Source organism: Sciurus vulgaris (assembly GCF_902686455.1).
Source record: "Sciurus vulgaris genome assembly, chromosome: 10".
Taxonomy (NCBI): Eukaryota; Metazoa; Chordata; class Mammalia; order Rodentia; family Sciuridae; genus Sciurus; species Sciurus vulgaris.
Window position 1 is genome coordinate 81,345,715 of NC_136470.1, and position 25,146 is coordinate 81,370,860.

The 25,146-nt window shown below is 36.7% G+C and overlaps 1 protein-coding gene across 3 annotated transcripts in view; it reads left to right on the forward strand.

Moving 5' to 3' along the window:
* The window catches only part of FGF12 (fibroblast growth factor 12), a 526,942-nt gene that overhangs the window by 314,398 nt on the left and 187,398 nt on the right, over positions 1–25,146 (forward strand). For all 3 annotated transcript variants that reach the window (XM_079155939.1, XM_079155940.1, XM_079155938.1), the window contains one exon: positions 17,080–17,190. In XM_079155939.1, coding sequence (XP_079012065.1) covers positions 17,080–17,190 — 111 coding nt within the window. The remainder of the gene's footprint in view (positions 1–17,079; positions 17,191–25,146) is intronic.

Sequence of the window (25,146 nt, forward strand, 5' to 3'; positions counted from 1 at the left end):
TAATTTTCTTAAGTCAGAATGTAAACTTATGCCATAGTGTATTCTTAAAGAACTTTTTTTGGAAAGAGAATGAATCTTTGCTCTATTGCTTTTAGAAATCTTTAATTTAAATCTACTAAAATTGTGTTTACCAATAATTTGAGGTTTAGTTGTTTCGGTTTCCAACTGTGAAAATAGTTATATTTTTTCATTCTTAGAAATACTATTTTAATAGTTAAGAGAAAAGAGGTTGGTTGCATTTTGTTGGATATGTCATACATATCAGAAAAGTCATATTTCCTATCCTGGAGTTCCATTCACTCACTTATAAAATAAGGAGGGGAGTAAGGTCAGGTTTCCCAACTGGTAGTTTGAAGTCCTCTGGGGAAAAGATCTTTTAAATGTAGTATTCACCTAAAAACCATAGAGTTGATTATTCAAGAATTATTTTTCCTGTAAGATTGACATTTGAGAATATATGACTAAGGAACTCCCAGCTTCACCTCACGCTCCTTGTATAGTGCCTGGCCCTGGTCATTTTGTTAGGATCTCACTTAATGAATGCTCAATACTTAGAGGGAAATATATGGGAATGTTAGTGATTCAATCTTTCAAGGTGTCTTTGCTTATGTCTTATTTGCACAATTCTAGCCATGATGATGGTTTTGAATATTACCCAGTCTTAGTGTTACTCTCACAGTGTACCATAAAGGACAGGAAGCATAAGAATCACAGATGCTAAAATGATAAGACATTGACTATTGTAATCTGAGCTGTTATAAAAGAATTCTGCCTCTCACTTAAAATAGGTGGATCTTTTGGAAGGAGTATAACGACAACAATTAAAATGCAGAGTTGAGCTGAAAACCAAAGAGGGAGACATCTCCAGGTGCCAGAAATGAGGAGGGAATTTATATTCACGGAGATGAGCAGGAAATGATTTTGTGTGCTTCAAGGGGAATTATTAGATCCACATGTAGGCATCACCTTTTGGATTCTGGGTCTGTCTCTCATTCAGGCACAGGACCTGAAGCCTCAGGCCAGTAATAGGAAGGTAGAGTCCTATGCCAAAGAGACTGCTCCTTCTGAAAAAGAGTGGTCAAGAAATATCTCCCACGTGCCAAAGAAAATGGAACAGAGCCTGATACGTTGGGCAGTGTGTGGAAACGGTTGTCTGTGAGGACTTAGAAACATAAACCTGGACCACATCCTGAAAGAGGTCCAACATCAACCTTTCCTTGTTGAGCTAGAATTAGGTTTGAGATGTTACTTCTCTGTAGCTGGGGAAATCCTTGAAGTAATCACACAAGGCCAATGCAAAACTGTCATATGGGGTTCATAGTCTGGGACAGCCCCAAACAACTCCCTCTGAAGAAAATCTCATTGACCAATAATTGAAACCATACAAAGGTATATCATGCAAAGGAAAGTGAAACAAGAAATCACAGGATTATACCTCTAAGTTCTAGATATTAGGCATGTCTGAAATACATTTATTAATTAAAAGAAGCAGAAACCACAAGGCAGAAATAGGACAGTATGGGAAAAGGGTAGATTTTTTTAAATCTAGGAATAATTATGTAGTAATTATAATATTAGGAGAGAAAATCTATGCATGTTTTGAAAGTAGGCTACACATAACAGAAGAGAAAATGATTGAATTAGAAATGAAGTCAGATCACTCAGAGTGCCTCTAGAAGAGTTTAATATGTAGATGGAAAACACTGAATGAGATTTTAAGATATAGTATATAAAGAGATGCTCGGGCACAAACAGAGTTCTGAAAAAGAAGGAAAAAGGCAATGCCAGACCAACTACAATCAGAGATTAATTCAGAATTTGCAGAAGTCAAAAATCACAATACCTTTTCCAAACATGTGTCTTCTTAAAAAATAATCCACTCCTGGAAATACTATAGTAAAGTCCCACAGTGCAAAAGACAAAATATTGTAAAAGCAGCAATAGAGTGAAGATACTTAACTACAAATGAAAGATTGATTGCAGAATTGTCATCATACATAATATTTCCTAGGAGACTATGAGATAATATTTTCAGAATGTGGAGAGAAAATAAGCATCATTTTGTAGTTGCTTATCCAGTTGGCAACTGTTAACAAGAGAGAGAGATAGAGATAGAGATAGAGAGGGACAGAGAGAGAGAGTTGTGGGGAGGGAAAGTGAGTAATGGGAAATGCTGAAAAATTTTATAGACCCTTCTTATTGGTTCACCAGGAGGAGGTGAGGGGGGAAATGTTATTGAAAGGTACAATGGTGATTGAAGAATAATATATGGAGAGAAAATAAGCATCATTTTTTAGTTGCATATCCAGTTAGCAACTGTTAACAAGAGAGAGAGTTGGGGGTGGGGAAGTGGGAAATGCTGAGAAATTGTATAGACCCACCTTATTGGTTCACCAGGAGAAGGTGAGGGGAAAATGTTATTGAAAGATGCAATGGTGATTGAAGAAGATGGGAAACATGTTGGTAAAATATGGTAATGACTGAAAACTTTCTTACAACAAATCTTTAATGGATTTAAAAAGAATCTGGAACTTAAATACCAGACAGTACTAAGAGCGAATGAGTTTTGGAGATTTTAGGGGTTTGAATAATTTGTTAGGAGCTTAGTGATAGCTGTTACCCTTGGACTTGTTTAAATTAGAAATTTATATTAGATATGTAAGAGTAACCCCTACTTTCCAAACCAAGATAAGGGAAATATTGGAGTGAGAATAAGGGAAACTAAACCAATCCAATTGGAGGAACATAGGATAAAGTAAAGAAACCAAGCAATGCATAATAAATACAAAACACAAGTTAAGATGATAAAAAATAAAAACAACTTATTCAGAAATTACAACAAATGCAAAATGGTTGTTATGGTTTGGATGTGAGATGTCCCCCAAAAGCTCACATGTGAGACAATGTAAGAAGGTTTAGAGGAGACATGATTGGGTTATGAGAGCCGTAACCAATCAGTGAATTAATCACCTGATGGGATTAGTTGAGTGGTAATTGAAGGCAGGTAAGGTGTGGCCAGAGGAGGTGGTTCATTGTGGGGAGTGACTTTGGGACATATATTTGTTTCTGGCAAACAGAGATCTCTCTCTCTGCTTCCTGATCATCCTGTGATCCACTTCTCTCTGCCACCCTCTTCTGCCATGATGTTCTGCCTCACTTTGAGCCCTGAGTCACAGCAGCAAAAATGCTGACTAAAACAGTGGTTACAGTCATGTAATTAGGGACTTCCATATCAGTAGAAAAGTCAAAATCCAAATATATGATATTAATGTAATGCTGAATAAAGTAAGTCATCATGATATGTATGGTATGATGCTTTTTATGTAAAAATGTATAATGTACAAAAATGCACTATGTATTTTTTGTGGATATATAGAGAGGATATAAAGGAACAAAAGATTGAGCAGGAAGGCAGCATTCCAAATTCAGAAATAAATTTAGTTTGGTCTGGTTAGAAAAGCTAAGTAGATGCCTGTGTTTTAATTCTGTTAAAATGGTTTAAAGAAACTATGGGAATTCTAATATTTGTTAACTTAGATGTTGAGCTCATGGATTGGAGAGGCCATGAGATTGATGTGTGTGCCCCGTGGATTGTGGAGCCAGATCACTTGGGCTCAGATCCCCACAGCCCTTCCATTTATGAAATATGGAACCTTCGGGAGTTGCTTCACTTCTCTGGTGCCTCAGTCTCATGACCTGTAAAATGAGGTAAAGTTAAGAATACTAACCTCATAGAGCTATTGCAAAGATTGAATGAGTAAATACTAGTGTAGCATTGGTGAAGTCCCATGTTTAGGGGAAGCACTATGGGGAGTTATTGTTATCTCTATGCATTTTCCAAATATTTCATGCTAAAAAGAGAATTTAAAGAAATGAAACAGTTAATGAACAGAAAAGCTTATAATAAATCTGCAAATTATAATCAAGAAAATCTTCACCAAAACATAAATGAAAAGTGTTTTAATTTTTATGTGGCACATAAAGATGATTTTAGAGCCTTAATATAATTAAGAGAAAAAAAAATCTATGAACATTCTATCTAATTTGACTTCCCATTTATGACAGTAAAGATGATCCACATGCAGAATGTGCTACATGTAGATATATTTGTGAAAGAGCTTCTTGTTATCTACAGGGAAAAAAAAGTAGAGACTCTAAAATTAAGCCATTTTTTTTTATAGAATAAAGTATGAGATTTTGAAACATCAAATAAAATATCTTTTTTTTCTATTTTTGATTCTGTAATATACAGATAAAATTCAAACACATTTTAATGTTTAAGTGTTCTCTCAATCATGTTCCCTTTAAAATTATTTTTTGGTGAAAGCATGCCTTTTCTTAATAGGATGTGTCACATATAAATGGGAAACTTCTTAAGTTTAAGACAGGTTGTGGGTATTAAAGACTGGCAGGCCTCCTCAAGATTTGGGAGATTTGTTAACTGTGGATAGATCAATCACTACTGTATTGGACCCTGAAGAATGCTTCTTGGAGTTGGGCTGAGAGAAATGAGCTTTTGGTCTATGGGTGCCTACAATCAGAGCAGCTACCCTTGAGAGTATTGCCTTGGCCCTTTTGACTGAAACTGACTCATTTCTTTGTTCATTGGAGCTGGACCATGTCACAGTCTTCATGATCAGTATATGAGTACATGAACAGGCAATGTCTTATACCTGTTTTTCACCTATTCTTGAGAGCCTTCTATAGTGCATTTGGGTTTTAGCACACAGTCGGAATTTACATTCCAATGTACTGTGTACATTTGATAATGTTTTGAATTCTCTTTTGTGTTGCATCATCTCAAGAAATTAATTGTAGTAATGTAGTTATGTGTAGAAATGATTTAATTGAAATTTTAAGAAAGTATTTATTGATTTGCAGTGATGAGAGATGCAATCTATTGACAAATATGTCCTCCATTTTCAGTTCTAACTTACTGAAAATGGTGTGTACCTATGTCTACTTTTGAGTCCTCTGGGTTTCTGGGGTCCCAGACTTACAGCCACTGAACAATTCCAATACCATAATTTTATTAATGAAACATGAAGTCTGGAAAGAAGAAACCAGTTCTTTAAGCAAATAATGTTTGCTTCCTACATTTTGTTGAGTATGCTAAGTACTGTTTTTTTTTGTTTGTTTTTTTGGTGGTACTGGGGATTGAACTCAGGGCCTTGTGCATTGCGGATGCAAGGCAAGCATTCTACCACTGAGCTACATTCCAGTCCTTTTAAAAAACGTTATTTTGAGGCAGGTTTTTGTTAAGTTGCTGAAACTTGTGCTCCTCCTGCCTCAGCCTCTCAAGTAGCTGGGATTATAGTTGTGCACCACTGTGACCAGCTAGGTATGGGGTATATTCTGGTGGATATAACTAACTGGGTCTCACCCTCATGGATGCTATAGTCTAGAGGGGCAAATGGATATTGAACAATAAATAGAAATACATATCTAATTATAAATGGGGATATGGGCTATGAAGGGGAAAAACAGTGTGCTGACAGAGATTGTGAATATGAATATGGAAACAAATTAGACTGGGGCACTGGGCAAGGCCTCTTTGAAGTGATATTTAAGTTGTGACTTGAATTTGTTTCAGGAATAAATCAATCCAGGCAGAGGGAAACACATGTGCAAAGGTTCTAAGGTCTGGACAGGGAGAAGGCACGTGTGCCCAGAGCTTAGTGAGCCAGGGAGAGAGTAAATTGAGATGATGATGGGATGGTAGGCAGCAGCCAGATGGTGCTAAGCTCTCCAGGCTGTGCTCAGGATTTGATGTTTCATTGTAAATGAGATGGGAAGCTATTAAAGGGCTCCAGTAGGAGAGTGGCATGAGCCAATTTGTATTGTAAAATATTACCTTGGTCATAGTGTGGTTTGGAAGGGAAGTGTGGTAAGAGTGTTAGTGAGGAGGATGTTGGCAGAATCGAGTGTGGAGCTCTTGATGACCTGGACAAGTTTGGTGGTAGTGGGGATGGAAGGGAGCCAGTAGTTGATCAGCCCCAGATGTCTGGATGCCCATGACCTATGCATCCCACTGTACCCCACTGCCTGTCCTGAACTTTCCAGGGTCAAGGCTGATGGATGGTGTACTCCAGGAGTTCCAGCTTTTTGCCGAAAGTATTTGGATTCACTCTGATTGACTCTGCAAATTTTTCTTGGTGGATGGCATAAAAAAATATATCTTACAGTAATAGCATTTCACTTGTGGGTGATTTCGATTTGTGGTGAATGGGGACTTCCCCAGGCTTGCCACCTAGAACAGATCTCTTCTGAGATACAGGACAGTTTCAGGACAGGTTCAACATCTGTGTAGCAATTCTGAGGTCAGAGAACTATCATGTCTCTGCTCTCCCAAACAATGTTGCCAAAAGATGTATCTGTGAAGAAGGGGCTTAAGAGTAACTGAGAAGAGTTTTCTATGCTGAGTGATGATGCCTGTATTATAGAAGACTTTCTGTGTACATTCAATTGTCTACACTCACTCATTCCCTGCCTCGTTTTTTTTTTTTGGTACCAGAAATCCAAAAATCATGTTTTCAATTCTAGTTTAATGTTTGCCTATTATTCTTGATATTTTGTTTCATAGATATCTACATTTTTTTGTGGACTTATTGCAAATAAAGAAGAGAGATGTATCAATATGTTAGATTTCTTCAAAAGATAATTGATGACTAACAGTGAGCAGGTCAACATTGCAAAGGATAAGATTCAATCCTGGCTCTGATGTTTATTAACTCTGTGATTTAGTCACAGTTCCTTAATTTATGTAAGCCTCAGTTTCCTAATGTATTAAAAAAAATCCCAGTGGTATGCCTGCCTTAAATTATTTTCATGAAAATGTGGAGAGATAATCCACCCAAAATATTGGCTGTGTTCCAAATGCTTGACATTTGCTATCTTTGAATGAAACTTTGGAGAATTTGCCCCTTGCCACTGCTCCTACCCATGGGTCTTTCTAGTGACATTAATTCTCTCTGAAAATTAAATCTACCAAATAAGTGTGGTCACTTTCTAGCCATATAGTACCCTGTAATGTGCATTTTTAATTCCCTAGAATAGCCTTCAGACATTCAAACATTTTCATAAGAAGCAAATATGCCTATGCATGAAAAATTGAAATAGCTTCTGGATTCCATGAGGCCAGTTTGGGACAAGGCCAGAATACCTCGGGGAGGTATGAGACATGATTTTCATTTTATGGGCAAAAAATAGAAAGGCATGGTGTTTATTAAAGTGCTCTGACTCCGTGGATTAAGAGATGTACTGCTGTAAGAGTGTCTCCCCTTTGCCTGGTGCTTTGCTTCTTCATCTGTACACTGAGCCTTGAATTATAGCCTCCAGAATAGTTTTTACTGGTCTAGAATCTCAAGATTCTAGGGTTATCTTCATGTTTGAATTATCTTGTGGTTTGCATTATCCAGAATCTTAAGATCAGTCTTGAGTTGCCTGGAAAGCTGTCTTCATTTCAGGTTTACATCTCTGGGTGATCATCTGAGAAAGATCAAAGAGTGGTGATCTAATGATGTTAATCAGAGTCAGACCCGCAGTAAGACAAGCAATCACTTGGCTTCCTGGAAATGCCTGCTAGAAATGCCCTTCACTCCCTCCTTTCACGGCATTCTACACTTAACTAGTTCCCTTAGGAACCTAATGGTGGGTTTGGACTTGGGAGGAAGAGATCTTTCTACAGCTGAAAAGAGACTATGCATCTTGTTATCCTTTAAGTGCCTGAAGCACCAGCCTCTCTGGCCATGCAAGGTTAGTCCTCAGAATGATAGCTCTGCCTGCATCCTCATTGCCACTGCCTGCTCATGTGCCTTATCATACAGAATAGGTCCCTATGTAGCACCCAAGACCACATGGTCACCCCTTCAAATTTAGTCTCTGCTATTGTTCTTCAATTTGGCTTTCTGAAATACTGCCATCCTCATTTCATCCCTGACTTAAAAATCTTCCAAAGTTTCTCTGAGGCCTAATGGAATAGTATGTGAAGTATGGAGGGAAGGTCATCTTTCGCATATAGAAAGAAGTGATTATGATTTTACTTGTGTTTAGTATTAATCTCATTTAAAAGTTCCTACTTTGATTCATAATATACACATAATTTACAGAACATTATATACACATAAATAATATACACGTGTGTGTATATATATTTGTGTATACACACACACACACACATATATATATATAGAGAGAGGGAGGTATGGAGGGAGAGAGGCTGTGGGTTAAAAAAGTTTTACAGATAGAAATGTACGATCAGTTTGTAGATAATGATTTAAAGAATACAACTTACTTGCTTTGCATAAGGTATTAATCCTTCCACTAAGGATTCTCAAGTGTTCTGTACCTTATTCTCCTCCAACCACTGCATGAATTCCATATTTCTCCACATTTTCCTGTCCAACCCTTTTCCTGTCCAGTCCCTGAACATGCTAAACACATGCATCCCTCTGTGCCATTTGCTCCAGCTGATGCTGCTCAAAGCAAAACCTGCCTGCCTATTTTAGTCTGTCTAAAATGGTGCTTCATCTTCAGAGCGTTTCTTAACTGTTTCTTGTCTAAGAACCCACCATCCCAGGTAAAATTAGCATCTCCACTTTGTGATTCTGTGGAATTTTGTTTGTTCCTCTGTGACAGCAGTTCTCATGTTCACTGCTGTAATGATTAGTTATGTGTGTGTCTCCCTGATGGGGCCGTGGGTGCCTTCAAGGCAGGAATTGCATCTTACTCATCTTTGTACCCAGCACCTAGTGCATGTCGGAAGTCAGTAAGTGATGTGTGAGTTATTTTAAATTTTCATGAGCATATTAAAGGGAAGAATCTGGGAGGAAGGGGGCTCGTGTTATGAGGAATAAAATTGGCCTGCTACAAAAATCGCATCTCTATTGGCATTTTACATCTTAGCTGTTTTCCTGCCTTGCTTCTCCTGTCTTCCCCAGCTCAGACAAAGAGGATTCTCTGGAAGAGATGTCTTTTCTTTCCATTTAGCTTTGAGGCAGCATGAAGGTTAAGGATTGCCTGTCTCAAGGTCACTTGATTCCTGTTGAAGTGTGAGGCAACTCAGTTCTTTGGAGACCGTGCAGTTTATGCAGGACGCTGCTGTGCTTGTCAGACTGTGTTCAGCATGGAGGGGGAAATGGAAAGAAATGCACTAAAGGCTGGAGGCATTGTATTAAAGACTGTAAATAGCTCTTTCTTATAAATGAGAAGCTTCTCTGAAAAAAGTCACAGGTGACAGTGGAAAGTGCCAGATATAACATATTTCTTCCTTTCTTCTAACAAGTGAATGCTCCCCATCTACCCCGTGACTGGCACTGTGTTAGGTGCTGGGATAGTGATGAAGATTCAAGGTTCCTGCCCTTGAGGAGTTCATAGTTCAGCTGCAAAGACAGATGTAAAAGCAAATAGTTGTAATGAACTATATTGAGTCTTTACCTGACCTGTGCAAAGGTCTAAAGATGAAGTAATTAATTTTACTGCAGGGCATCAGGGATGACTCTGGAAGAAAATAGCATAGAAGTCTGAGAAGGAGTCCTGGGCAGTGGAGGAAAGCAGAGGTTGTGTATTTCAGGCAGAAAGAATATCAGAAGCCAGAATTCTCGGACAAAGGGGTGGCATATTCTCTGTGAGGGCTTATTAGTAAATCTTTTAGGCTTTGCAGGCTGTAGGGGCTCTGTTGGAAATACTCACCTCTGTTGTGGCACGAAAGCAGATGTGGGTAATACATGAATGAATGGGCATGTCTGCATTCTAATAAAACTTTGTTAACAAAATTGGCAGCCACAGGGCTATAATTTGTTGATTCCTGGCCTAGAGAAAGGATCTTTGGAGAACCTCTGATCTGATTGTTGTTAACCCTTTCAAGTATTAGGAGTACTTTGTATCTGCTGTCCCTGTACCTGGAATGCTCTTCTTTGACATCTCTAATAATTTGCCATTCTTCATTTAGGTCTCTGTGATTCATTTCCTCAACACTCTTTACAATAGCACATTCATCTCCTATCCTTTTTTTTATTGTTTTAGTTTTTGTTATAGTATTTATACTCCAATGTTATTATATATTTAATTCTTTATCTCTTTTCTTTCTATCTTTTCTAAGAGACCATAAGCTTTGTGTTTTTTTCTCTGTTGATTCAGCGGTGAACTGGAGCTGATTATGGTCCTGTCGTCTCAGCTCCAACTCCATGCTCAGTGACGTCAAGTGGCAACTTTAGATTGACCATGATGAGAATATTTACATGGGAAATCTGCCCCATGGAAATCAGGTTTTAGGTTTTCTGTTCTTATCTTTGAGTGGGGAGCTGATTACCTAGCACACAATTGGTTGTCTCCTGTACCTAGAAGAATAACTACCACAAAGTTTGATACTTAATACATATTTGTTTTTTTAAATAAAGTATGCCATTAGTATTGGTTGACTGAGAAAATAGATACACACTTACAGATTCTGAGCACCCTTTAATTATTAGTGCATCGTGGGTTGGGAAAGTCAGTTGCCCTTGAGTAGGTAACTACTGCTGGCATACACCACCTTTATTTGACTGATGGGGAACCAAAGCCTGTTGATGAGAAATGGCTCTCTAAACCATAGAGCAGATCCTGCAAGGCCACAATGACACCTCTCCAGGTTTATACATTCAGTTCTCCTTTAGGTCTGTTCACTACTGACTCCTGTGTGAATGAGGGACCTCAGTCCTGTTTCTCTTTTACTAAAGAGTATGTCTTTTTAATGAATACCCATAGCTCAGTATGGTTGTAATTTTTGCAGTGTGTCCAAAAGTCCAGATAATTTCTATTTTTGTTAAGTGTCTTCCTGCATCCCATTTTTGATTCATCTGGGTCTTTAATTTGTGGTACATAAATGTGTCCTTATTCATATCCTTTAGCTGTGATTGTTCAGAAGTATATTTTCTTATGAATGATTTCCAGCCCTAGTAGTTGAAATTTGAATCTGCAGTACTAAAAGGCCCCAGAAGCACTTGATAAAAATCATATTTAATAGCCTCTTCAATCTCAGCTCCTTTAAATGGACAGTATAAAACCTTAACACAGAAGGCCCATTTGTAAATCCACAGAGACTTATTAAGGAAAAAAAAAAAAAAAAAGGAAAACATGTGAAACTACTCTACAATTCATGCTTAACATTTACAAAGAACTTTGCGTTTTCAGACTGCCTGGTAAGCCATCTTTTCAATTCCCTGTCCAAAGCACCAACTAAGGGAACAGCAAAGTGCCATCTGGTCGGTCCCAGAACTTTCTGGGACATCAGGACCCAGGACCTTAGAGAGGACCTTGCACTGTCACTCAGAGTGTCTCAGCCTTTGGAGATATGTGTGTCCTTTACATTTGCTGTGACCCTTGGTTTTTCTGCTTCTCCCCCTTAGCTATCAATGTCCAGTGGTAGAAAATACTCTTTCTTTAGGCAATCTGTTCTCTCTTTGAAGACAATTTACAGAGAGTTCTTTTTTTATCTGCTTCCTTGTAACTTCACCCACTGGCCCTGGTTGTATCCCTATGGAGTCACTCAGCAAATTGGCTTCCTGCTTGTGTAGACTGTCCAGAATGTGGAGACAGCTCTTGTGTCGCCCTGAGTCCTCCCTTCTACAGGCTGCAAATCAACTGTTCCTTCAGCCATTCTTCATATGACAGCCCTTTGTACCCTCTTTATTTGGCTCTCTTTCCTCTGGACATGTTCCAGTTTTGCCAGTGTCCTTCTTAAAGTGACTGAACAGTGCCACAGATTGGTGAAGACTGTTGACTTTTCATTTAGACCTGACTCTGTATTTATAGCTCTGGAACCTTCCTGGGGTAAGTGATGTAGCTTTTCTGAATATCGGTAATCACATCTGGAAAATAAGAAAAGAGTGCCTCACACATTCAGTTATTTTGATTAGTAAATAAAAGCTTAGTAAAATCATCAGGAAAGCCCTTGGTACAGAGAAGATGGTTTCAAAATGTGATCATTGTTATTAAAATAAAAATGGTTACTTCTCTAGTTACAGCCTCCATAACAAAGTTTGCATTACTGTTATACTATTTTCCATTTTAGTTTGGAGTTTACATGGAGACACTTTTGCTCATTTGGGGTATAAATGTTGGATTAAACTGGCCCTGGCTAAATACAATTCAATTTTAGTATCGAATTTCCTATAACCTCTTTTCTTTATAACCCTCACATTCTAGTGACAGATGCAGGGCCAGGTGCTCCTCCTCCTCCTCCTTTTTTACTTTGTTTTCCCATCCCCCCATTATAAGGATTATGTCTTGCCTATTCTTTGAAAAGGAAGGGATGACATCCAGCCAGTATTAGAGAATGAGTTCTTGTTCCAGCAAATCCATGTGTCAGCTGGGTGATGGTGGATAAGAAGACACTTTTGCTCTGAGCCTCAGTTTGTTGATTGGTTTGTTTTTATCTTTGACATTGATGAAAGAAGGTATTTGACTCCAAAGTTCTTTCCATTTCTAAACTCTGTTCTATTTTCTCTAACCTAGTACCCATCCTGAGATGTGTGAACAGGCTCCATGGCTCTGGCTATATTCTGGGTTTCCACTGTGGGCCTAGGTAATTGCTCCATGGCACTAAACCTCAAGCCACCAGAGATGCCGAGAGGTCCCCCATAGGGTTAGCTTCCCTGAGTGGCTGTGAATTCAGACTTTCTGTTGAAATTATCATATCATCCTAAAGGGATGCAGTGTTGAAAACGAGCTCTTATTTATCCTTCGTTTTCTTTCTTACTCAACCTTGATGAGTGTGGAATTTCTTTTCTTCTTGTTCTTTCTTCTTATTCTTGTTCTCCTCCTCCTCCTCCTGCTCTTCCTCCTCCTCCTCCTCCTCCTCTTCCTCTTTCTCCTCTTCTTCTGGCTATAATTGCTATTTTAATAACCTTTTATTTTATAATGCTTTTTAATATATAGAGAAGATAATACAGAGAGTTTGATTATACCTTATGCTCAGTTTCCCTTATCAGTACATTAGTATGGTATAGGTGTCACAGTGAAGAAGCAATATTGATACATTGTGATTGAGTCCATGCTTTATTCAGATTTCCTTTGTTTTTACCTAAATTCCTTTCTCTGTTCTAGGAACCCATCCAGGATATCACTTTATATTTAGTTGTCATGTCTCCTTAGATTTCTCTTGTCTGGTATTTTTTCAGTTTCCCTTTACTTCAGCAACCTTGAGAGTTTTGAGGAGTGTGAGTCAAGAATTTAAGTGGCATTTGTCTTATGTTTTTCTCAAAGTTAGACAGAAGTTGTGGGTTGTTTGAGGAAGATCACAGAGGTAAAAGGCCATTCTTATCCCTTCACATCAAGTGTATGTAAAATCAGCATGGTTTATGACTACTAATGTTAACCTTGAGCACCTGGTTGAGGTAGTGTTTTGTTTGTTAGGTTTCCTCACTCTAAAGTTATCCCCCCATCCATTCCCTACTGTACTTTTTGGCAGGAAGCCATCGTGGGGAGCCTATGGACGTTTCTTTCTTATTTACATTACAGTCCAAAGTGGATGTTTCAGATGGCTGTTGTCTTTCCTCCACTAGTTATTCAGGGACCCAGCATTCTTCCATTCTTTTGCTCTGACATCCCTGAGGGTTTTGTCATCTTAATCCAGCCAGAGTTAAGGAAAAGAGAATGTGGAGGAGAATGTTTGCTTTTAAAAGCCTTGGCCTGAAAATGGCACACATCACTTCCACTTACATTCCATATGACACTTATTCATCTGCCAAACCTAATTGCAAGGGAGGCTAGGACATATGGTCTAGCTGGGTGCCCAGGAAAAAGAGGAAATGGATTTGAGTGAAATGCTAGCAGTATTTGCCACCCCACTTTATAGCAGAAAAGATAACAAACCAGACTCTAGTAATATAGCCATCATTTCTTTAAAAAAACAAAAAAAAAATATGCAATGGAAGAACATAATGTTAGAATCAAAGAGAGTCATTTAAATTGAAAAAAAAAATGAGCACAATCAAAAACTTATTCCATTGACTATATTTAATGAATTTCACTGTTGACCTGGGAACATTGGTTGAGAATAGATACTTTCATGTCAGCATTTGAAAACCTCTGCCCTATATTCTATCTGTTCTAGACTCTGCATTGTTCCCAGAGTCTGCTCTTTCTGTCTTCAATCCCTCCCTCGTCCCCACCCCCTATGAAAATTCAACTCATTCCTTAATTCCTCAAGTGGAAGATCAGGTATCTTAGCTTAATGTCCAGTCAGAATCAGTCCCTGCTTCTAGGAACCTTCAGGCCACTCTGTTTCCCTCCCTCATTTAGCAGCAGTTCCACACTCATGACACCAGTGTTTTGTGCTTTTGAGTGAGTGCTCCCCAGGGATTCCATAGGTGTTACAGGTCTCTAGGCAGAGTCTGACAAATAATATGTGTGTTTGTTGAACGTACCCAGGATGCAGGATGCTAGATGTGGTTTCATGGTTTTAGTACTTTTTTTTTTTAAATATAGTAAAACATATTAGTTTTCAATCTATTTTAACTTATGTTGCCAGCATTCATGGAGGAGGGGATCTTGAGCTGAACCTGGAAGATTGGTAGAGCTTGATAGATGGGAATGGGACAGGTGGTCCATCAAGTGGGCCACGTAACTTTGAATGCCCTGTCCTAGGTTCTAGGTTCAATAGATGGCGAGGTCTCCCGTGAAACCTCAGGATGTTCACTTTCATGGATCATCACATAGTTAAGATTCAGACTGGGTTTGTTCCAGGACTGATCTCAGCAGTGGGGGTTGGTATAAAAGTCTGGTGCTCATTATCCTGAATAGGAGTTACCAGCCTGAATTCCCAGAGTCCCAACAGGGGGATAGCTTCACCATGGTACAAGAAGTGTTTAATTACAGGTACAAAAAGAGGAACCTGAAGAAAACAAACATTCATTTGTGGGCTGTAGTGACTAAGCTGCCATGCAGTTCACAACCAACAAAAGCACAACTTCTTCAGATGATCTTGAACTTATTAGAAATAAAACATGAATTAAGAGGTAGTTAGGTGGTTGTCTCTTTCCTTCTGCCACTTTCTTAGCCCTGTTATCTCAGTGTCTTTATGAGCTCAATCATTATTTTACTAAAACAGGAGACATGGAGTCTTCTCTGTGTGGTCCCTTCATTTAGTCTACATTGTTTCGTTGGTTTTCACAGTTGAAACATTAGACCTTACTTAGAATTTATATTTTATAGGGTTTTCTAGTTCATACTATCACATTGTTATTCATTCGAAGTTCTCAAAGATTAAAAAGGGTAGATTTTTTTTTTTTTTTTTCATTATACTGATGCAAGGTGTTTAGTGATTTTCTCATGACCCCAAAGGAAATTGGAGTTCAGATCTGGGTCTTCTGACTCCAAATCTGTAGCTGAGTGCATTACATCAGAAGCTGCCATCATCCAGGGAGCCTCACACAGAGGTACCCGGTGAGTTGTTTGCTGTGAGGATAGCTCCCTGAATGTTTCTCTGATACGGGCTGGTGTGTGGGATTGGGTGAGCCCACGGGGGAAAAACCATTATTCAAGTTCTGCTGTCACTCTGGGCAGAGGATTTGAACATACTCAAAGTGAATAGAGACCCATATAAGGGACCTAAAGATCATTCAGTTTAACTTCTGGATTTCATTCATAAGGAAAATGAGGCCCACACATTACATAAATTGAATTATTTAATTCACAAAGATAATGGATAGCTATTATTTAGAATGCCTAGTTTCCAGTTCAGTTATTTTTTCATTAACCTTCTTCCTCATTTGCAGTTTTCTTGTCACTTCTCTTGCTTCATAGGATTGCGTGGAAGAAGACAGGACGGATACTGGTATTGCCTCGTATACTCTCATATACTCAATTTTGGACAATGAAATGATGTGTTCAGAACTTACTCCCATAGACCCAGAGCTAAACACATCCAGTCCTTAACTGGAATCCCTTTTAGACCTAAACATGAAAAAATGTATTTACTTTAATGCACAGTGCCCAGCATATTGCCTGAAAGGGGGCGGGGAGATAGTCTTAGTAAAGATGGGTTGAATAAATGATAAAGAATGAAGTTGACAGGCATGAATTCAGTGATTGTCCTTCTGAGGTTGTTATATTGCTATATCAGCCTTCACATGATTTCCATCTTTGCCTCAGTTTTTATTGCCAGAAGCAGCATTTTTCTTTTTCTCCTCATTTTTATGAAATAATTAGGGTTATAAATGCACTAGAATAATTTTCACCCAACACTAGAAACGAAAAAATGGTGACGCTGTGGAAACTAGATTGTTGCTGGCAGCCAGCTTCACAATGAGAAAGCTTTAAATATTTATATTAGCTGATGAACAAAAATCCAAATGTGGTATACAAAAGCCAGTTTGATGATATTTATATGTGGAGAATTTTAAAAGTGAAGATTTTTTGGTTTGAAAATTTTAAAGAAATATGCATGTTTACTTATTTATTTTGGGTACGGGAAATGACTTTTGCTGAACTGGGGCTCCTCCTTGGTGAAGTGTTTAGAAAAGGTGAAATCTGTGTTTCCTCATGCTTTCCAATGACCTCTCGTGGCCACAGGGCGTTTGCTGGTGCCAATAATTCTCATCTAATATATTATTTTTTCTAGCTGAATTATATCAGAATATCAAAATCCAGGAATTTCTGATGGATATTTTATAGGAACTGAAATAGAAGTCTTACACCACCTGATCATGGCTGCTGGAAGCTTCTAAGGAATCACAGTAGCATTTTGGCGTAAACAATGATTCTGGAACAGGATCATAAACTTGGTGGTATCTTGCAACCAAGCACCAGATGCAGAAGGGAGGGGAAATAATTCACTTTTTAGCTTGTCTTTATATTTTCCTAATCACAATTAACATTTATTTATTTACATTTGATTTACTGCTGCAAAGTATTTTGGTTCTGCTTCTAGAAGAAAAAGAAGTATAGATATGTTACTGAAATGACCCCCTTACAAATACTAATTTCAGTTTATGCCATTGGCATTTATGCATTTACTTACATAATGTGTTTCACAATTTGCAATTGTGCATTTTATAAACAAAATAAAAATTTGAATAATTATTTCATTTTGTTTTGCAGAACCCCAGCTGAAAGGAATTGTGACAAGGTTATTCAGCCAGCAGGGATATTTCCTGCAGATGCACCCAGATGGTACCATTGACGGGACCAAGGACGAAAACAGTGACTACAGTAAGGAACATTAGCTTCTTGCAATATGATTACAAATGAAATGCATAGCCCAGAGAATCTTATATTTAAAACATGGCCAGACTCCCTTTTGAACTATTTAACTATTAGTGAGCTAGTATCTTTCCATTTATCCTTCCAGCCTTGGATTCCCTACACCAAAGAGACCATATGGGAGAGAAGTATGTACTCAAGGAGGAGATAGGAGGCTTGAAGGAGTTCCAATTGGTCAATAGGTGAAAACTTCTTCCCATTGCAGTGATTTTCATCAGGGTAATGATAAGTACTCACAGGAACAATTCAGATCTTCTAGCACAAGATGGTGTTTAGGTCTTGGAACCAAATAATGAATAAGTTATAATTTTTAAAATATAATTTCTGGCAGGTAAAAATTACTTCTTAAGGCAAACATTGAATACACACATGTGTACTATACATTATTTCATTTTGGTTAAGATTAAAATTTAAAAAAATGTATTTTTATATTATGATCATGTTTTTCTATAGTATATACAATAGTAATATGATAATAAAGACTGATATTTCTGATGTGGAATTTTAGAAATAATTTTTGAAGTAGGCATGGTGGTGCATGCCTGTAATCCCAGTGGTTCCAGAGGCTGAGGCAGGAGGATTGATCACGAGTTCAAAGCCAGCCTCAACAACTTAGCAAGGTCCTAAGCAACTCAGAGGCACTTTCTCTTAAATAAAATATAAAAGAAGGGCTGGGTATGTGACTCAGTGGTTAAGTGCCTAGGTTCAATCCCTGGCACATGCCAACCCCCCAAACAAAATGGAAATAAAAATTCCAAGTATTAAAATTATTGATAATAAAACCCCTGGAAATGTTTTTTAAGTAGTTTAACTTTAGAGCTGAGAAATTCAATAACTAAATGAAATCAAAGTATGACAATGTACTTGCATTTTAGAAAAAATTCAAATACAGGCTTCAGAATCAAGGATGATATTTCTCATATATTTCATCTTCTCATAATCATATACAGATACCTTGGGGTAAATTCATATTATTCTAAATTTATTCAGGGTGTTGTATTTTTCTAAAGTTTGTGTTCACTTCTAGATCTTTTATGTTGGACACATAGTACGTATTCATTAAATGTACAGTTGACTTAGACTGTGATGGATGTTATTTTGAGATCAAACTGAAAAATATAAGAAAACTTCTCAGCCAATGTAGGAAAACTGATATTTTATGATGATATATCCTCTAAATTAACCATAAAGATTTGAGGAATGATTCAAAATCCTTAAAGTGTCAAGATACTCTTATCCACCCCATCTAAATTTTCTTTGTTTGCTTAATATTGTACATTACAAAATATGAATTATAATAAAGAAAAGATCTTATTATGAAGAATTTCAATGAACTTTTCTTGCTCTTAGTTTTCAGCAAAGTAGTTGATTAGCTCATTGTGGTTTTCATTGTTGGTTTGTATTTATGTGAATGCATTCTTTAAATAATTCAAGTTTTCAGTTCTGTCTAGAAGAATAAGGGTGTTCTTCTCTCCATGTAAGATTGTCATCTCCTGCATCTGTACTCCAATGTTGATTTAGGGAGGATACAAGTATAAAGGAATCAACTGTGTCACTGTGTAAATTCTGAGCTATCCCTAGATCATACGTTCATTTTAATCCAATGAGGTGACTGGAAATGATAATGATATCAATATTCTCTGTTAGGACCATCCTCCCAGATTTTAAAAAATTGAAAGATTATAAATTGGTAGATTGGAAGATAGATTTAATCCACCAGTAAAACAAATAGCCATACTTAGTTCCATAGGATGCTATTTTACCCCACTAACTGTCCTGGTGCATAAGGGTCGGGGCATAAGTATGGAATCAAACGCATTCAAGTCTTTCCTTCGTGGTTTCTAGAAAAATAATTGAATGTGTTTGCCCTATTAACACTGTGTCAACCACCAGTGTAAATCCATTCCTGTATACCTACATATACATACATGCATTTATACATATATACTTCTGCATTTATGTATGTGTATATCTGTGTTTACATGTGTATATATATATATAAACTTAATGACTGACACACATGTACACCCTCTCATCATAGTGAAGATGGATGATGCATTTTGTCAATGCTTTTACCAAGTGTCTTAACTCAAAACTTTAAACCAGTTTTTTATTGCCAATGAACTCCTGCACACACGTTTTGATAAATTGTTCTTAAAAACAGTTTAGACATATAAAATATAAAGAGTAATATACATTTCATCTGGATACCCATCACCAATTTAAAATTAATCAAATATTTCAATATATTTAAACTCCCTGTGTGATCTCTCTGATGGAATTTTTCTTTCTTTCCTTCATTACTAGACATAATAACTGTCCTAAATTTAGCTTTTCTTATTTCTTTGAAACTTTCAATACGTCTTTTTTTATACTTATACCATTCATAATATTGTTGTATATACTTCTAAATATTTTATGAGAGCATTATCATATACATCTTTTAATTACTTCAGTCCTAATGTTATAGTTGTTAGGTCTGTATAGGTAATATATTTGCTTTAACTAATTTTTTTTTTGTAAAATATTTCACATATGCATATATCTAAACATAGTTAGTCATTCTTCTTTGACAAATAATTTAAATTTCTATTTTAAAAACAGGCCACCAAGATCTTTCTTATAGATGATGAAGAGGTTTTCCTCATCTATCTTTAAAAAATTACATATGTCTCTCCTTGGCACTATCTGTTCTGATATTCCCTTCATCAGTGTTAGTCATCTTTCCATTACTGTAACAAAACCCTGTAAAAATCCACTTAAAAAGAGGAAAGGTTTATTTTGGTTCACAGCTTTGGAGGTGTCAGACTATGACTGTTAGCCCTGTTGCTTTGGGCCTGTGGTGCATGTGGCAAAGGAGGCTTACTTACCTCATGGCTGGGATGTATAACAGAGCGAGAAAAGACTTGGGTTTCACAATTACATTCGGTGAATGGAAGACCCCCCACTAGGCCTCAAGCCTTTAACACATGGACTTTTGGGGTACATTCTGATCCAAACTACAGCACCCACATTACTTTTATTCATCACTCTTGTCACCACTTGACATATATATCGTTGCTATTTATTTGTTTATTTTCCTCCCAAGCACATGCAAGTTCCACAAGAGGAGAGATTTTGATCTTTCATGTGTATTTAGAATAATCTCTCCTATTCAATAAACAGTACAAATGAAATGGGTCCTTGTGAATATGTGAAAATCTTTTTCTAGGTCATTGGCTAAATATTTTTCCCAATCCGCATGATTTGTAGCTTTTGCTTTTGAAATCATTTTAGAGTTTAGAAAAATGACAAAGTAATATATCAAGTTCCTTTCACCCAGCTTCCTGTAATGTCAACATTTCACATAACAGTATGATTGTCAAAACCAGGAAATTAACACCATTAAATCCTATAGCCATTTATTGATCTATAGCCTTTATTCAGATTTCACATTTTTCAATGAATGTACTGTATTCTGACCCCTCCCCCACAGATTAAAAAAATTCAAATGATAACAAGTAACTTTTATATATACTTTATCTGAGTGAAGATGAGAGGTAAAAAAATATCAGAGAGATATTTAAATCCTACTCATGTTTTTTAATAGAAAAATTATAAGCCTCTAAGTTGTTAAAATGCCTTTTCTTTCTCCACTTCATGTGGGTGGAGAGTAAAAGCAGTTGATTGTTTGAAAAAAAAATCTTGTTACTATGAGCATCTGTCAGAAATGTGTTGTTTGGTTCACTAGATATCATTAGGTCCAACCAACTTTACCATGGTATCTCGCACAGAATTGATAAAGGCACCTGTTCTTTTGTTCATGAAGAAAAGACTAATTACATGTAATTGAGTACAAACACAAATGGGTTTGTCAGCAGTAACGGATAAAAATCTCTACAAATGTAATGATAACAAAAAAAAAAATTGCAGAATTGTGTTGGAACACTGGTACCAAAAAGACAATTGCAGTTTGGAGGATATTAATAGGAATATTTTACATAAAATTGAAAAGCTAATTATTCTGCTCCACAAGCTACCAAAGAAGAGACATTTGAAGAGGTTAAAAATGCTGGGAAGACAACAATGAAGATATTTTAACCAAATGTATTGTTCTCTTTTCATCTGAACAAAAATTGTTAAGAACCCTTTGACTGCAGTAGGGACTGTCTGAGGAGTTAGTGCAGTGGTTTAAACTGGAGAGCTTACTGGCACTTGAATCCACAGGGGAGGTTTACAAGAAAGTCCCTGGGGCATGGAGGGAGAAGCAGGTGGTGGTGGAAGAGTCAATTTATATACATATAAAATGTAGATGGACACAATATCCTCTTTTTATTTATTTATTTTTATGTGGTGTTGAGGATCAAACCCAGTGCCTCATATGTGCCAGGCAAGTGCTTTACCACTGAGCCATAACCCCAGCCCTGAATTCAGTGACTTTTAAAGTCCCCTCCAGTTCTGTTTCTTTTTTTTTTTTTCAATCAAAAACTGTTTAATTGGGATATATGAGTATGTGAATATATATAGTCATATAAAACTTTAACTCTATATACTTAATTTTAAACAAGAAATATACCTAGATGGAGAACAAATAAAATAAAAAATGAGAACGAATTAATTTGTTAAATGGAAATGAAAATGAATAGTAGTGAATTGTGCTGGGAAAACTGGAAATCCATATGCAGCAGAATGAAACTTAACCCCTATCTCTCACCCTGCACAAAACTCAACTCAAAATGAATCAAGGACCTTTGGAATCAGACCAGAGACCTTGCACCTTACAGAAGAAAAAGTAGATCCAAATTTTCATCATTTTGGCTTAGGACCAGACTTCTTTAACATGACTCCCAAAGCATAAGAAATAAAAGCAGGAATCAATAATTGGGATAGATTCAAACTAAAAAGCTTTTTCTCAGCAAAGGAAACTATCAGCAATGTGAAGAGAGAGCCTACAGAGTGGAAGAAGATCTTTGCCACATGTACTTCAGATAGAGCACTAATCTCCAGAATCTATAAAGAACTCAAAATATTTTACACCAAGAATACAAATAACCCAGTCAACAAATGGGCTAAGGAAATGAGCACACACTTCACAGAAGAAGATCTACAAGCAATCAACAGATATATGGAAATAGGTTCAACATCTCAGTTTCTTTTAAAAATCACATTGATAGGTAAGATAAGTGTATGTGACAGCTAGGTGCTGGCTTGGCAATCCCATGAAATCAGACAAGGCCACTGTGAAATGTGGATCAAGATAAACCACTCAGGAATCATGTCTGAGTAGAGACCAATACAAATATGTGGTCTGAACTAGAAAATGACCAAGTCTTTCTCTATGCTGGGCTACGTGAGTGGCCACTGGTGCTTTACCAAACATGGCTTTCACCTTGCTGTTTTTCTTGCCTTCTGGATCAGATTATTAAAATAACAATCAGCCATAAGAATCACACCACCTTTTCAGAGCAACCAGTCTGAAGCTAAGGCACAGTTCTCTGAGCTCTCCCTCAATCACTAAACACACCCAAAGCCTCCAAGCCTTTTCTTGCACCCTCTTGCTGAGATGCTCCCGCTCTGCCATGATGTGTAGGTTTTCTTCTTGCTACAGAGCAGATAAACCCTCCAACCACAGTTGTATTTCTGATATTCTTTGGATAGAAGGTATTGATTGACACAATCAAAACCAGTTTTCTTTCTTGAACTCCCCTCTATCACCTGGCCACATTTTTGGTATATTTCTGAATATATTCTGTGCATTTGTCACTTCATAAAAAGTGCTTCTCTCTCTCTCTCTCTGTCTTGTCCTCCTCCCCCCACCTCTCTCTCACTTACTCTCTCTTGTTCATTACCTTTTTATTTATAATGTATTTGCAAGGTTTTTCCATATTGATACATGTTTAATGGAATAATTTAAGAACCTAACTTGCTATTGATAGGGATTACAATTCTTTTCTAATGTTTTACAAATGCTATAAAGAATGTCCTTACACAAATGTAAGCTTTCATGTGTGCAAATGTACTTACAGGATGGATGCTTAGTAGAACTGCTAGGTCAAGGATATGTGCCATTTTTTTTTTAATTTTGAAAGATATCATCTAATTGCTTTTCACTGCATGAGTGTACGAGAATGTCTGTTTCCTCACCTTCTAGTCAAAACAGTGTAGTCAATTTTAGGGTTTGATGATACTTAAAACAAAAATTTTGAATTTTTCTTATTGTGAGTTAGGTTGAACACTTGTTTACATAAGAACCATCTGCACTTCTTTTTTCTGTGATATGGCTGTTTATATTCGATTCTGTGAAATGTTTGTTTTATCATTTGTAGTAAATCTGTATGCAAAAAATTTTCACTTTGCTATGAGATGAATATTTTTGACTCATTTCATTGTCTTTCCATTTCTGTGTCTAATTTTTTGCCATGCTTCATTTTATTCTATTGTTGATATGCTTTTATCTTTTAGTTTTTCTTTCCTATTTAAAAAGACCACCAGTTCCAAGATTAATTCTCCAGTTTAGTTTTGCTAATGCATTGTTTCATTTTTATATTTAATACTAAATTGATCTGGAATTTATTTCTTGAGATCTTTTGATTTGTTCTAGACCTCTAACAGTTTATGTTCCTATCATTTGCAAATACAAATACAGTTTCTTCAGATCTTATGAATATATTAAATTTGCAATGAGCTCAGTATAAAGTAACATATTTCAAAATGGTCTCTGTCTGATTTTCAGAAATTCAATTGGAAATGTAAAAATCTAGTCACCCGGTTATGTTTTCTATACAATACTAAACATATTGATACCAGCAGTCACAAGTACATACACACAACCAAAGCCAGCAGAATCTAGTATTGTTAAATTATGAACAGAAACATTATCTAAGTGATTAATTGGAGAAAATTATCAAGGAAATTTTGTATTTCTTATTAAAGAGGCATACAGATACTGCCCAAAATTATAAACATGTTCTCTGTCCCTAGCATGGCATCTCTCTGGCTAAGAAATTCATTTCTTTCACCTACTCAAGTGTGTGTGTTATAGTACACACGGGGGAGAGAATGAGAATATGATAGGGATATTATTTTCTTCTTATGTTGTTTGTATTTTTATAATAAATCATGAATTTGTATGCATGAACTAATACTCTCAGGTTTGGACAGGAAAAAAGAAATATACATGCCATCCTGCTGATTTTCTTTAAGCAAGGTTATTATAGTCTTGAGCAACAGTTCCGTACAGGTATCATTACTCATAGAGTGGCTTATCTTCTCAAGAGCACAGTTAGTCTTCAGCCTTATTAATTACTGTTTCATTTGATTTTTTTAAATAAAGGCAATATGTTGCATTTTGATGTCAAAGTATCAGGTATTTGTCAGAAATTTATGTTTTTGTTGACTCTTAATTTTAAAGACAGTGCCTCTAAGATATTTGTGGAAAACTTGAACAAGAACCAATCATTTCCTTTAATAGTTTACCCCCTGACACAAATAATAAGTGAGTACATTGCCCATTTTACTTAAATCTTGGATTATCAACTTTCTTTGTTCTTTAGACTTCTATCCCCTGTAGCCTTTTGGTTAGTAAAGCCCAAACATGAGCCATTTGAAATTGTACTGTTTGCAGATTGCTCTACAACTCTTTATGGGTATGTATATAGGTAGAATACATAGTGGTTAAAAATGTTGTGAGAACTATTTAACCAATTGGATTCCTAAAAGGTACTGATTACTGAAATTGTCTTTATTCCCTTCCTGACTCTGTGAAGTGATTGGCACTTTGACTTTGGACAAGTCATATAAACTTTCTCCAGTTTATTCAAGCAGATTTGTACAAAGTGGGAGGAACAGAGAATCCCCAAGATTATGGTAACTTTTTTTTTACATACAGAAATAAATGTATGCCCAGGAAAATGTATTGATTACTTC